This window comes from Aedes aegypti, chromosome 2 (genome assembly GCF_002204515.2).
Source record: "Aedes aegypti strain LVP_AGWG chromosome 2, AaegL5.0 Primary Assembly, whole genome shotgun sequence".
NCBI lineage: Eukaryota > Metazoa > Arthropoda > Insecta > Diptera > Culicidae > Aedes > Aedes aegypti.
In genome coordinates, this window is record NC_035108.1 from 428,996,086 (window position 1) to 429,012,352 (window position 16,267).

General features: G+C 36.0%; 1 protein-coding gene across 1 annotated transcript; it reads right to left on the bottom strand.

The window, feature by feature from the left end:
- Positions 1–6,899: 6,899 nt before the first annotated feature.
- Positions 6,900–7,531, bottom strand: LOC110677068. The gene is made up of 2 exons (XM_021847664.1): positions 7,383–7,531; positions 6,900–7,319 (listed from the first exon to the last, which is right to left on the bottom strand). The coding sequence occupies exons 1-2, from the start codon at positions 7,386–7,388 to the stop codon at positions 7,005–7,007; spliced, it is 321 nt and encodes a 106-aa protein (XP_021703356.1). The 5' UTR covers positions 7,389–7,531; the 3' UTR covers positions 6,900–7,004.
- Between the last annotated feature and the right edge of the window lie 8,736 nt (positions 7,532–16,267).

Sequence of the window (16,267 nt, forward strand, 5' to 3'; positions counted from 1 at the left end):
TTTGCTGAAATAAGCATCTAATAGGAGTACATGTTACGATTTTCAGTAATATAAATATAGTTTGTCTATTAATCATGTGATCTGATATTGATCATTTGCTCTGGATATTGGCGGTTTTCTCTGACATTAATAACTCACGATTAGTATATCGGGGCCTTCCTTAGCCGAGTGGTTAGACTCCACGACTACAAAGCAAAGCCATGCTGAAGGTGTCTGGGTTCGATTCCCGGTCGGTCCAGGATCTTTTCATAATGGAAATATCCTTGACTTCCCTGGGCATAGAGTATCATCGTACCTGCCACACGATATACTAATGCGAAAATGAAAGCTCTCAGTTAATAAATGTGGAAGAACACTAAGCTGAGAAGCAGGCTCTATCCCAGTGAGGACGTAATGCCAAGAAGAAGAAGATCAATTAAATTTTGTTCTAAAGGTATCCAAATAAAACAGTTCTTCGTTTTGCTGGCCTGTTTTCCACCATTTTCCCCTATGATTACAGTGAAGCCGTGAGTCCTAAAGGAAATCGTTTCATTCGCGAAAGGTTGCCCCATTAATCTTTCCAGAGTGGAGCCAATTCCACCTGTCTGGTGTCTATCGAGCACTTCTTCTGGAGCACATTGCATAGCTAGGGAAAGAAAAAAGGCAATCAGGCAGTTGTGCACGAAAGCTATTAGAATGCTTAGGAAAGAATAACACTGGGGTGTGGTTTTGCACTACATCAACAGCCGATTCTTATAGATTCTCATCGTGTCTAAAGTGGTGGTAGATAGAGAAATGCACCGAATCGGCGAGAGGCGGTAACAGCTTGATTGATTGCAGTTTCGATTCAAACTACTTGCTTGGAGTAAATGGTAGGTGTCACCTGGTGAGCGACAAGAGGAGATAGGTGTTTCACTAATGACAGGTGTATGTTTGCCGGGCTGTCTGGTGCTTTGACAACTATATATAAGGTTTTAACGGCGTTTGTATTGGTACATTTTGTGTTAAGATTGCTATTTAATGGGCTAGATTTGATACGACAAGCATTGGAATTGTTAGTTGTTCTGGTGTACGTTTACGCAATAAGAAATGACTGACTATAAATTTAGCATTCTCAAACAAAAACTTTCTTTTGAGAAAGGTACTGAAACCTTCATCCACGTAAATTCCACTAAGTAGTATTACACACATGGAATTTGTATGCATATAAGACAACGCAGCGTTAGTTTGGCGCATACTTTTGAATAATGTGTGCACTCAAAACTCTGAGGCTTGCGCTATATTCTCCGTGATGATCTTAGATATGTCTTCTTGAAGTCACGAACTCCTTCAAGTGTAGGTATGGATTTAATAAGGTAATAAGGTGCGTAATTGTTCGGCTCCATCCCGCCATTTCCCCGATTGCCACTACCCCAAACGCCACTAGCACGAATGGGTCATTACCCCGAACAGTATGAAATATAAAGCTATATCTTGTGTTGTGGCCATAAAATGTTGACAATACTGTGATAATGTAAAATTGTAATAATGGTGCGTAAAATTCGTGGGTAAAATTTTCATCGTTTATTCTCCCTTATTCTATATGTTGGCTTTTCTTTCGATATATCCTGATGGCAACTATCTTCTTCTTTCTTGGGCTGGGCCTGTTTCTCAGCTCAGTGAGCACTTTCATAGTTATTGACTGAGAGCTTCTTTTGTCAATTGACCAGTTTTGTATTTGTGCCTCTATACCCAAAAAAAGTATGCCCATGAAATTTTCAAACCATTACTTTCATGTTCTTGCTAAATATCTACGGGTTCGCCGCTGTTTGTGCTCAATTTTCAATTTCAATTTTAATTTCAATTCGGTTTTGTAACAAATATTTTTCCACCATATGAACGAAGCTTTTGCCATAAAATTACGTTGTTACAAATTGATTATTCAAGTAAGCACTTTATCAGAGATTTGACCGTATTTCTTAAATATGTCGTTCTTTCAAGTTATCATTGAAAATGCTAACCACTAATCTTTTCATATGGAACAGCTAGTTCTTTTCGAAATAGAAAATTTTTACAGCTTTATTTAAAGTTAAGGTGAAGATGAAACGAAGCCAAATCTCAAATTTTCAAGAGCACAAATCTAGTGAACCAAACATCCATTTAGGCTGAAAACTTAATCGTTTGGTTACTATCTGGGGGTGACTAATCGACTAAGTTTTCATCTCAAACGGGTATTCATGATTTGTGCTCTTGAAACATTGATGTTTGGCTTCGATTTATCTTCACCTTAAGGGTCTAGTAAGAATTGATTATTTGTCAAGACTGAATTAGCAGTTTTTTTCTTTTTGATCGATCAACAAACCAAGAAAAACAAAAGCGTCCGTGCATCATAATTGACAAAATGAAGAAACAGCTTTTTTTCTAGAATTTCTGCCCGTCAATTTTCGCAAATGATCTATTTTAAATAGAACCTTAATCCACCATAATTTTAATCAGAAATTTTTACTACTTTTATCCTTTCTGTGTTAAAATAGTCAGGTCTTCTAATGAACTACTACCACTTTTCTACCATTATCCTTTCCTCATTGTCTTCAATCAAACAACGAAAGTTTCAACTGTAGCGGCGATCAGAGACCGCTGTGTTTCAGCGGAACGATTGTCTATCAGGTATGTCTTAGAGTGGGTCTCATAGAACAACACTTGCAGCGATAATATCAGGGTGATCATCCATTGCCATCGTTCAAAAAAACAAAGTCTTATTCCGGTAGACTGACATCTAAAAGTTACCACTGAAATGAACAGCATGGTCCAAAAGCAGACTACTCTATCGTAATTTTGTGCATGTTATAGCTATCCTTTTCACAATAAAGTCACCCTTCTTTTCGAAATAGGAACACTTAGGGTCGGCTCAACTCCTTGCCGTTGGAGAGACGCGGATAAGAGGGAAAACCATAGTGATCTATGGTGATGGCACGTTTATTTTCCAATTGCCCTACAGGCAGTTTTCAAAGTCTAGTTTCAAGGAGATAATGATAGTAATTAAGTTTGATAACGCATACAAGATCAAAACCTCCTCATTCACCTAACTTTTCGATATAAGTATTGTCGTCAAAGAGTCACTGACCTATAGCTAAGTAGATATTCTACAACAATCTTTTTCCATCTCCGTAATGTACGATACTATCTTAAGAAAAATATTCTAATATCGCATACAAACTATAAGAATGATGTTAGAGGATGATAAGTATTAAGAACTACAATTTTATATAAAACTATCTCTTTTTTCATTTTGTCATTTCAGAGAGCGAGTAGTGGCGCTTAAGCCTAGGCTATAATAAGAGCCAGAACACTAGGAGAAAATTCCGGTGTTCCAACCCCTGGACCATCGCGTAACAATGGAGTGCAAATAACCATTCATAGCAATACCACTCCCAACGGTCTTAACCCGGTCGTATCAATCGCTTATGATGAATCCTAGACCATCACTCACCCACCCATCCATCCTCTTCCTTGATATGAGGGCGTCTGTGAAGCGCTGGCCTCTTGCTAAGTAGATATCATATCATCCCAGTAACGGAGAAGATGAGCGTGGCCGGCAATGATAAAAAGATTGAGAAAGCAAAACCATGAAAATTCAAAGAATGCAATCTACAAATTACTCCATTACTACGCAACGCAGGCTGTTTCCAAAGGAGTTTTTGGATGGTTTTTAATAGTTTTCGAACCCAAAACTTGGTAAAAACTAACTGCTCATACAGGTATTGGTTATATCCTAATTTACAAGGTTCTGAAAGGTCATTCTTTATTCCTAAACATTCGTTGAACTCAAATACTGGTAGAGTATGAATCAATTTCATGGACTCGAATTTGATGGTATCATACACCCAAATTTACAAAAGTGGGCACAGACTGGAGTGCGCCAATTACAGAGGAATTACCCTGCTCGATTCGGCGTACAAAACACTGTCCCAAAGACTGAAAAACCTTCGGTGTTTTCGAGCATCAAGTGCTGCAGACAACACTCGGTGTTTCTATCAGAAATTGGTGTGTGGTACAGACGCACGAAACATGAGTTGTATCAAGTATAAAAAGATACGAATGATAACAAGCGTGTGACCAACGGCAGACTTCAATGGGCTGGTCACTTAGTGCAAATGTCGTAAGAAAAAATGCTAAAATTATGTTCAGCGGGAAATCAGATAGGGATCGGTGACTTCGTTGAAGACATGTATTTCCCAATATCGACTGAATATATTCCCATAAGCCTATAAAGGTAGAAATTTTGTTTATTAATCTTCGTGATAATACTAGTTACGCTTCCCAGACAACCAGAATGTACGTACAACGAAATTACCTTTTGCGTTATGCGATGCTGATACTAATGTGCAAAGATTCAATATAAGTTGTTGTCAAGAGGCCTTATACGTACAAAAGTGAAAGTGGCATGCACTACCCGTCATAAATACGGACTAGTTTGAAACATTATTGCAACACTCAGCTGAATATTGAATCATCCAGAAATGCTTAGTATCACCTCAATACTGGATCACCCATGATACTATATCTCGAGATGCTGATTATCTATAACGGTGCGCAGCAAAGTTGTTCAACAAGTCAAGGACATCAGGAAGGAAAACGGTTTGGTTCAATTTTTTGCCGCTAGATGGTGATAATGAGCATGTGAAATTGAACATTCTTGTCTAGTTCAATATGAGATAGAATGTTCGACCATTCGGAAAAGTTTTAAGAGAGTCAATAACATCCGATTGTGCTAGCGCCAGAGCATATAAAATGAAGCATTTTGACCAAGTTTTATTTTCTGATCCACATGAGATAGAAAGTTAGAACCTTCGACAAAGTTGTTCTGTAAGTCAAGGACATCCAAAAGGCAAAAAATTGGTTCGAAATTTTGCGTTTAGGTTGCGCTAGGGAGCATGTGAAATTAAGCAATTAAGGCTAGTTTAACCTTGTGATTGTATAAGATAGAAAGTTTGAGTGGTTTATGGACAAAAGGTCGAAAGACAAAACGTCGAAAGGACAAAAGGTCGAATGACAAAAAATCGAAAGGACAAAAGGTCGAAAAAGATTTGCTTGGTGGGAAATTTTTCCTTCTTTGAAAAAAGATTTTCGACCTTTTGTCCCTTCTTTATTGTTCTTCGACCTTTTGTCCTTTCGACCTTTTGTCTTTCGACCTTCTGTCCTTTCGGCCTTTTGTCTTTCGACCTTTTGTCATAGATTCAGTTTGAGTCGTTGACAAAGTTGTTCAGAAATTCAAGGACATCTGAATAGCAAACAGTTTGGTTCGAAATTCTGCCGCTAGATGGTGGTAGTGAGCATGCTAAATTTAGCATTTCAAGCAAGTTCTATCTTGTGTCTACATGAGATAGAAGGATCGAGTGTTCAGAAAAGTTTTTCAGAAGGTTATGGACATCTGGTATGCAGTTTGTAATTTCTCCGCTATGATAAAAATTGGCATTCAATGCGAGTGTATGGATTTTATTGAGAATTAATTTGCATAAGTAAATGACTTTTTACGTACATTCATATGCGACTTCTAGTTGTCCGGGTTGAGATCTGCACTCAAAAACTATTTTGCAAAACATTTAAAAGTCGTTGAACTTGAAACCAAAGCCTAACAATATCAGTGCATTTCGACTTCTTACTAAATGCTTAACTTTAGCAATTTCTAGTTGTGTTCTCCTCAAGGCAATCGAGCTTGATTTTTTCCAAAGATATAAGAATATATTCAAATTGTAGCCATAATATTTCACAATTTTTCTGAGCCACTGCTGGAAAATGAGATATTAGGTGAAATAATTTTAAAAAATAGTTTTTAAAATTGAAATTTACGCTTGAAATTGAGTTTTCAAATTTACATCACTTACTTGTCTTACACCTGATGAACAAACATACACTCTAATCAAAAATGTTGGAAAAGCTTCAGTAGAAAAAAATAAGAATGAAAAACTGCTACACTTGTGAAAATTTTCACCCAATGTCTCACGTTCCGGCAGGGGCAAGCAAGAAATTGATATGTGATTACAAATTTGAACATATTTGTGGTTCTGTTAAGAAATTTTTAGCTCAAATGCTTGGAAAGGAACAATATTAGAGCACGCCAAAATTGAGCATATTGTATGGAAATCGACAGTGCTGCTATTATTACAGCACTGTATATGAGCAACTTTGGGTGTTATCCTTGTTGGTGAGGTGCTGAGAAGTCCCTCGTTAGGCTGACAAATCTGATGACATGTATTCCGAGTAGTTTTTGGATAACATTGAACTGTCGTTGAATTTAACACTTGATATACATTTTCATAAGGCCTAGATTGGTATATATATTGTTCATAAACCTCTGAGAGAATACTGGTCACGCTAGTAGATCTGAAGGCCACATTGCTGTAGAGTTCTTGACTGATCTAGAACGCCAAGGCATATTAGCATATAGCTGACGCCATAGGTTTACACAAGCTTTGTCAAACAACTATTATTTTTAGTCTATTTGTTATCATCTCACGAAACTTCAATCACAAATGAATTTCGAGGGCGAAAACTCCATTCACGTAATGATTCCTTTTATGAAAAAATCTGTTTACGTATCACCGATCCATTACGTAAATAGAGGTTTAAGTGTATACAACATAAAGTGAAATGTATAATATATGTTCTTCTCCTTTGCATTACGTCCTCACTGGGACAGAGTCTGTTTCTCAGTTATCAACTGAGAGCTTTCTTAGCCAAAGTTGCCATTTTCGCATTCGTATATCGTATGGCAAGTACGATGATACTCTTTGAGAGTAGTCAAGGAAATTTCCATCACGAAACGGACTGGGTATCGCACCCAGACACCTTCAGCATGGCTTTGCCTTGAAGACGAGGACTCTCACTACTCGGCTTAGGATGGCCTTTGTTATATACGTTATAAATAAAACTATTTTATAAAAAAAAAACTTTTGAAGTTATGCATATATATAACACCACATTTCGATTACAAATCCTTTTCGCATAGCCCGATATCAAAATCCATACGTATCATTCATCTCTATCTACCAGTACTTGGAATAACCCAGACCGTATCCATGTCCGTACGGGCCATAGTTCCACAGACCTCCATCAACGACCTTGGTAGAAACAACGGTTGGAGCCCAGGCACTGGAGTAGCCGTAGCCCTTTCCGTACAGGGGCCATCCACGATAGCCGTAGTGAGCGTTACCATATGCTCCATATCCATAAGGTGACCAGGCAGCACCACCATGGGGCCATGCGTTGTCGTATGCCACCAGACCAGCAGTGTAGGGAGCCACGGGAGAAGCCTCGGTGGCCACGATGACCAGGACCAGGGCAAGGACGGCAATTGTGAACTGTTTGGATGGCAATAAAATACTACACATCTTTCTGAAGTGATCAAATCAAGTAAAACAAACCTTCATTTTAGAACGATGAGAATTGGAACTGTACGTTGGCAGCTACAAAAGAGTTGGCAGAAGCGTTGCAAGCTAACTGATGCTTCAAATTGGCTTGGAAATCGGTTTTATAGTCGAAAAACTAGTGAACGTTTTCGGATCTGATTGAGCTGAACTGAAACGAATAGTTATTTTTTGATAATAGCATGCGGAAGAAGTAAATTTGATGGAGCTTTATGGTTTCTTTGGGATCGTAAGTGGGTACCAAAAAAAAAACGTCGTACATATCGTAGAATTCCACGATATGATGTGCGTAAACGAAACCAAAACAGAAGTTATCAAAGCGTGACCATCGATTCGCGTTGTCGATTGGCTTGATACCGGGGGTGCAAACAATACTGTTTTTAATTAGTGAATTCACCTTTCAAGAATGATGAATCCATTGGTTATTGGATAGGAGGCACGTAGACACCTATCCTACTAATCTTAACACACATATGAAAGACGCACTGATTAGTGTCTATAACATGGTTGAATATCAGAATAGCGAGAAAATGTTAATCTAAAATTCCATTCCAATCTTAGTCACGAAGATAAACTAAAATCGTCTTTCACCTTAATTCCGGCTTCAATCTACGTTAGCTTTGAACGATTCCAAGGACGCAGGTGAACCAAGTACATACGGAGTATGTAACTTATGAAAAAAAAAAGACTGAGTGTCGATTCCCTGAACAAATATTAGTAGTACCGTAAAATCGGGTGTAATTGATCAGAAGGGTGAAATTGGTCATCGTATCACACGATTTTATTTATTCGTAATGGAGCACAAATATCAATGTAAGCTGCAGTAAATGAACGTTGCAAGTCGTAAATATTGTAGAATTGTGTGTTGTGAAGTTTTTCGCGTTAAGGAATGTTTATTACTATGAAAATAATGTAAAATTTCAAAATCATGCACGGTGTAGTATTGACAAACAGCTATGAACTTCTATTTATAAGCAAGGATTTGAACATGGTATATACCTGAAAGTTTGTGAGGATGCTTGAGATATATACCCAAACCAGATTTCATCACCAAAACTCGTACCAATTTGCTCATATGGTTGAAATAATTGTATTTCTGTTACATATCATTCAATTCCTTAGGAAATTGCATACATTTAGGCGTTTTCCACGTAATTCTTGAAATTAAACTATTCGTTATTTATATAAATATTGCATTGTTAAGAACTTCACAAGCATATTCGGATTCAGGAAGCTCAAATTTATCATATAGAGTTGTTTTGGAAACTAACAACAATGGCATTGACAAGTGATCAATTTCTCCCCGAAATGAGATCCTCTGATTTTTTATTTAAGAGATATTTGTTACCACTAGAATGACATTTGTTAGAAAATTTCGGTACATAAGTCGATGAGGCTCACCTTCGTACTTGTTTTCCAGCATTTAGTTGTTTGGCATTGTTAACATTATAGAAAACAGACTAGAAAAACCATGAAAAATGATCAATTTCACCCGAAATTACGGTACTATCGTATTAATAGTCATCCGATGACGTTATTTAAAAAAAATATCATAAAGTCTTCGCAGGACAATCTACCGTTTCATATTATTACGTTTACCAGTACTAACCTGAGAGAGACTCGCGAAGAGGAAAAATATCAACGTCATATGCAGCCCAGATTCCCCTCTCACGAAACCTCAAATGCAGCCCACCGTTTTTATGGCTGAAAAAGTGAAAAGTATTGTGTTCAAAGTAAACTGTTATTAAAAACCTCAGTCGGCGGAGCAGTTTTTTCCAAAGTTGCAGATAAATCTAAGCAGAAGATTAATTATTTCTAGTGTCTGCTACGTTTGCTGGCGTGAAATTTCACTCAAACGGCTATTTATAATTCGATGTGATGCAAACTCAATCATTTTTTGCTGAGAAGTTTGTGTGAGGTTTTGAACAGCATATGCATAATTAGTTTAAACACAAAGTGGAATAAGAAAAAACTCAGCAATCACAGAAAAAGAAGACCGTCTTCGCGAGTCTCGTCTCAGGTACTAACCATCGAAAAAAAAAACTGATAGTTATAATCCTAATCATTAAAATTAACAGTACTTGGACTTGTTGAGGGGACAGTACAATCCTGAAACAAAACGGTGCTTTTAAGAAACCATTTAATTATTAATAAATTCTAGTTTTTAAAAGAATTCTTTTTTATATTTGCATGTAATTATTTTTTTTTCAGAGTTTTATATATTTTTCAAAAGTTGAAACCATAATCTTTCATTCCATAAAAAAAGATTGGAAATCGGTTAATCTGTTCAAAAGTTAGGATTTTTTTTAAACAAAAAATCTTATGCTCTGAGACCTACAATGTGTGCCGATGAAAAATGACTGATTATTAATTTTAAAAAAATATATCTCAAAAACTAAAAAACAAACATTGGTGAAAATTTCAACGTAAAATTTTCTGAACTTTTAGGAAAAAATGAGAACAGCAATAGTCCCTTTTGTCCCGAGGCCTTCAAAACACAAAAAAAAAACGAAAACATCAATTTTTGTGAATTTTTTTTTATTATCTTTTTTTTTGTGAAGTCAAATTCTTTAGCTTTCATTTTGTCCAAGAAAATTGAAAATTGGTCAAGCGGTTCAAAAGTTCTAATTTGTTAAGCAATAAAAAAATTGCAAAATCGCGATTTTCCTGGCCACCCTGTTTCGGAAATGGTCACCCTAATCAAAACATTCAAAAAGACGTGTAAGGTACCCCGGGGCAAGTGAGAAGCCGGGGTAAGTGGGACATTCCGTAATAGCTCGCTTAGGAAACATTTTTCAAGGGAGTATTCTTTTAGAAAGTTGAAGATTCAATGATAAGGAAAGTATTTAGTACAAAAATTATTGTTATTTTTATTACCATGTGCTCCATGTAACAGTTGTCAGCTCAGCACCATTTTAAACTTGCATGATAAATTGTGAAATGTTTCACGTTCTGCATTGGCTCGCAAAAAAAAAGTGTTATAAATCGAATTACCATCGGTAAGCTACAACTTTAAATATTGTTACAAGCTGCTTACGATAAACAGGTATTTTGATTTCAATTCATATGAAAATTTCTATAGTCTAACTTACCCCAACATATCTTTATACCTGGGGTAATTGGGACCTATCGAAACAAACACCAGAATCAAAACTTTTCCTACACGTTTCAAACATTTTCCTAGAAGGTAGCACTAAAACATTCAAACAAATAATTTTTGTAAAAAAAATCTTATAGGGTGGAATCTCCGGTTTTGACCATATTCCAATTTTAGTCATAGTGGATTATACACCGTTTTACATAGCCAATCAGCATGAAACCTTTTGTATTGAGTAGATCACATTCCCATGATGGAGCTACATTCATTTATACGTCCAAATTGATTCAAAACATTAGAAAAACAATTAATTTTCCTTATAATTTTAACTCCCATTCACCTAGTTTGGCCAGGGCACTCCTAATTTGGCCACTCTAATAAGAAATCAATGCGATTGGCCAATTTAGGTACCGAAGTTAAATCTCTGGCCGAAACTGGTTCCGTTGGCCTGTATTAACCAACGTGATTTTCAAAGCGAAAAAACGATTGTAGCTCAGTTTTGATATTTGTCACACATAATATGGATTGAAAGCTTGCGTTTGACATGTTTGTAGTATAAATACGGCTTCCCATGTAATTTTTATTGACATTTTCTCCTAGGGTGGCCAAAACCGGTGCTTTTACCCTATTACGTAATTGTTGTACAGGGAGAAAAAAATGACTAATGTTTTTAAATATTTTTTTCCATTTTTTTATTTTTGAAATATGAATTTAATATTGAATGAAGACAGAGATAAAATTTAAAATACATGATGAGAACGATTACTATACTATTGTTATTGAACTTTATTTGATATTTCTACCAAATTCAGTAGTTGCGGCAAACAGTTCTATCCCAAGAAGAGGTTCTCCGCCATGCATAACAGTAATAGCAAATAATAATAAAAAAATTAAAAATTCGTCAATAATTGAAAGTTCATGATGCAGCACACGATTGATAACTTAAAAATGATATATTTTGGATATTTGTTATACCTATTTATGCTATTAGTGAGGAGTTTTCAGTTAAAATTAAATGCGATGTGACATAACCTTATATTTACGTTTTCTTCCTAAAACGTTACGTATTTTATGGTTGATCCCTTATGTACATCAAATATGTACTCAAAATTGACAATCTATGATTTATCAATCCTATTATTGCAACGGTTGACTTACTGATGTGGTTTGACGCATGAAACTGAATGTGTCCCACTTGCCCCGTTTAGCGAGGTAACTGCGTCTAATGGCTCATTGTCAATCTTTATTCTAAGGTTTTCACAATTTCGAAATTATTCGTTCAAATTCATGCACACACCAGCAAATATGTGACCGTGTTGTTGTATTTGCAAAATATTGACGTTTTAAAATTATTATTGAACAATTTGTTTGAACTATTGTTTTTTTATGTCCCACTTGCCTCGCGGTACCTTATCCTTATTTCGGATGTGGAACAAAATAGCAAATTTTCACGGAATTCGGTGATCCACTAGATCGGTTTTTCATAGAATGGCTGCTTATATCAATTCCAATTCCAGAATTTTCTAGAATTACGGAGGATTTTTTCAAGAAATAGTGCAAAAAGTTCTAGGAGTGTCACAAAAATTGTCTTCAAGATCAACAATGAGGGATTCTTCAGAGAGTTCACCAACAGTTGTGCCAACTTTGCTGTTGAGGTTCTTCCTAAAATTTCTTCCCATATTCCTTCAACAAAACTTTTGGAAATTCTTCAACGATCACTAGAAAAAATCACAGCAAAAATTATCCTGGGCTTCTTGAAAAAACGTTAAATGATTCTTCCAGGTGTTAATCTCAGGATTTTTTCTAATATTCCACAAGGTTTTCATAAGTCATTAAACAGGATTCAATTGGGAAAATGTTTTAAGCGATTTCTCGGGAAAATTATCCGTTGTTTGCATTTTTTCACCAAAAATCCTCTAAGTGTATCTTTCTTCTTCTTTCTGGCGTTACGTCCCAACTGGGACAGAGCCTGCTTCTCAGATTAGTGTTCTTATGAGCACTTCCACAGCTATTAACTGATAGCTTTCTTTGCCCATTGACCATTTTTTGCATGTGTATATCGTGTGGCAGGTACGAAGATACTCTATGCCCTGGGAATCGAGAAAATTTCCTTTACGAAAAGATCCTCGACCAGTAGGATTCGAACCCACGACCCTCAGCATGGTCCTGCTGAATAGCTGCGCGTTTACCGCTACGGCTATATGGGCCCTGTAGTATATCTTTAAACTCCCCACATTTCTTCAAAACTCTCTTGAAAATATTTTTTTCAAATTTCTTTAAAAATAACTACTAAATATAATTAAAAATATCAAGCGTTCTGGCGGAACACGTTAAACGTTTAATTGTGGAAATAATTTCAAGGATTTCTTCAGATAATTATTTTATTTTTCCCTTGGTATGTCGCCCTAAGATTCTTCAAAACAAAAAATCTCCAGAGATTCCTCAAAGTATTTTCCAGAGATTTGTTATCTTTGAACAGCTCTAGTGATTCTTCTGGGGATTAAAAAAAAACAACAGTTTTACTAAAGGATTTTGCAAACCATTCTTGAATTCTTGAAACAAAATTCCGTCTGGCATTCAGGTTCAAGAAATTACTCCATATTTTTTGCAAATGTTAATCACGGGATGTTTTCATAAATACCAACTCTGAAAAAATAAATCAACCAACTCTAAATTTTTGGTTCGATTAGGAATAGCTCAATATTTTATTTTAGGATTTCTTCACCAATTACTCTACGAATCATTTATAATATCCAATTTATATCAGTTTTCTAGAGTAAAACATACAATAAAAGATTTGGAACAACTTCTAAGGAAAATGGTTGGATACTTTCACCTTAATAATAGTTAATGGTAGTGAATCAAATAGGGTAACGACTGTTTATTTCGTTCTTAAACACTAAAAGTTGGCGCCAGCGGCAAAAAGTACAGGCAACAACCATTCGAACATTCAGTTTCTTTCATTGGCCGCCGAACGACGACACTGTTGTTTGTATTCCACTCACTGATTGCGCTACGCTGGATTCTCAAACTTTCAACACAAGCGCATGGAACAATGGTAGTCGGAGAACTGTCAAAACGTATGAAAAATAATGAAAAACGTAAATTACTTGTTATTAGGAAACTGGATCAAAAATGTAGGGATTAGAAATCAAGTGTAAAGTGAATACAAAACTATTTATGTTAAGTTCATCTTCCGTGGTGCTTCCTTTGCATCAGGATTTCAATTTTACTACCACTGAAAAAGAGCCTTTTCAGTTTTGAATATCGCCCTTTTGTCATCTAAACAGACGAAAAACAAACAACAAAACAAGCTGACTCACAACCGTGTGTCACAACTTTTGCGGATAGGGATAAAATCAAAAGCAAAATTATCGTGACAATTACAGGTCGCAACATTGTTGCTACCTTTGCAACTCGCGATTTATTAGTTACTTTGAACACAAAACCAAATTTGTTTTATAGATGCTGTTCGATAATGTGTCAATGTTTACCAACAAGGAGAAAGTTCTCGGCAAGTCTCGTAGGATAAATTTACGACTCGTGCTGTAAAAATCGAGTTCTGCAACGAGTTACGTACAACATTTTTTTGCAATTTCGTAATAGACCATTTGAGGGTATCAGAAATTATGTCGGAATGCATTCACCATCATTTTAGAATTTCTGAAAAATAATGATTCATTACGCAACTCAAAACAGTTACGTAATAAGAAAGCGTTGCGTAATAAATAATTACAGCACATGCAGCATTACAGCTGCATACTTCAGCCTATTACGATGAGAAGTTGCAAAAACAATCATTTACGAAGACTTTTTCAAAATTATATTTATTTCCAAATTTTTGTGTACATGAACAAGAAACAATAGGGGTATTCACTTAAAGTAGCGTAAACTGTGGTATTTGCGATGAAACATTTCAAATGAAATATTCCTTTCCTGACTTCAGGCGGTGCAAAATAAGAAGTTTATAATCTAGTTACCCAATAAAAAAATACCAGACTTGTCAGAAGCTTGTTTGTTTGTTTGAGTTAGATGTTTTATTTGATTCGTTTCAGCCAATAGTTCACCATAATTGAAGTCCATTCGGCTGTTTCTTTCACGGTATCCAGAATTCTTTTTAGATCGTCACCGAAGATCAACAAGCTGATGCTACAAGAACTCCTCATGCAACATATTTGTTGCAAAGTGGTTGCGGCTTCTGCTTGTTTTTTTCTTGCAATCATTAAAGTGATCCCACATGAAAATTCTTGCTTGTTTCGGAATCGAAATCTACACCTCAACTAATCAAATGCAGACCGCCTTTACTGACTAGAACAAATTTTGATGACAAATAATGGGAGTCGTTGCGCGTTGTGTTCAGTGTGGTCAAGAGGTCAAGACTTTTGCTTAGACTTAGACACGACATTCTTTCACCGAATAAGTAACTCTTTCATTTTTTCCCACGACCATACTCATTGTTCTCATATAAATTCTCCCAAGTCATTTTCTAATAAACTCCTCCAATTTTATAGAAAATCATACTCTCACCATCTTTTTCAATCGCCTTTAATGCTTTGTCATAAATACAACCAAACCAAACCTAGAATCTTAGCAAGTTTTCTATAAACTTTCGTTTTGAACATTGTTATTTGTCCAAACCATTGTTTTCATATTAGCACCAAAAGAAATGGTATCCAGCAGTTTATCACTTGCGTGCACGGGTAAAACAGATTAATTTCAATCTCATTGACATACCGATAACCACAGCTCTGGGAACAGGTATTGCCGCCTTTTCTAGGCCGCCGTTTCAATCTAATTCAATCTTATTCTGAATGCAACAAAGTTACCCTCCCGGGCACTATAGGAACTTCCAATCAGATTAAGGCACAACCCGCTCCCAGAACTGGTTCCAGATCACGATAGAACAGTTTGTAAATTATTTTCTTTGGGTATCCTTTGTGGACAGTGTAATGGTTGTGAAACACAGCTAAGTTTATCAGTGGTGAAAAGTTTAATCTCACTTTCTTGCTACGGTGGATTGAATGGGGGTGAGATGACGGTGGCATTACGCCCTGACCTATACACTAGGGTGCCAATGAAAATCGATTTTTCGAATTTCAAAAAATGGTAGTGCTCAAAAGTTTTGTCTCCTCGAAAAAAGTTCCCATGCAAAATTTGAGCTCAATCGGACTTCATTAAGTGGTCCCCCAAAGCGGTCAAAGTTTGGCTTTTTTGACCCATGAAAAATTTCCGAAATCGATTTTTTTTTTTGATGCCAGATGTCTTAGAAATGCATGAAACGTCGAGATCTGGTGTTATTTGGAAAAAATCGACCTTTTGGGACTTAGTAATTTTTTAAGTTGGTGGAGTGAATTGAATTTGAAATGAACGATTTGAATTCAATTGCTGAGAAATTCAAGGCAATAGTATTGAAACATATCCTATATCATTGTTGGCCACTGAAAGCATATTATATGTGATATTTCATTAGGGTGGTTCATTTACTTTCCATTAGGGTGGTCCTTTTTGTTAAAAAATAAAAAAAATAAATAAAAAATAGAATTTTAATTGAATACTGAAGACAACAGTATTGGAACATCTCTCACATTATCGTAAGCTATTTTCTACATTTAATATGTGATGTTTTATTAGGGTGGTTCACTTATTTTCCATTAGGGTGGGCCTTTCTGTCGAAAAATCATAACTTGAATGGGATATTAAAAACAATAGTATTTTATCACCTCTTTCATCATCGTAGGGCCTTCATTAGATTCGTGATATTTTATTAGGGTGGCTCACTTATTTT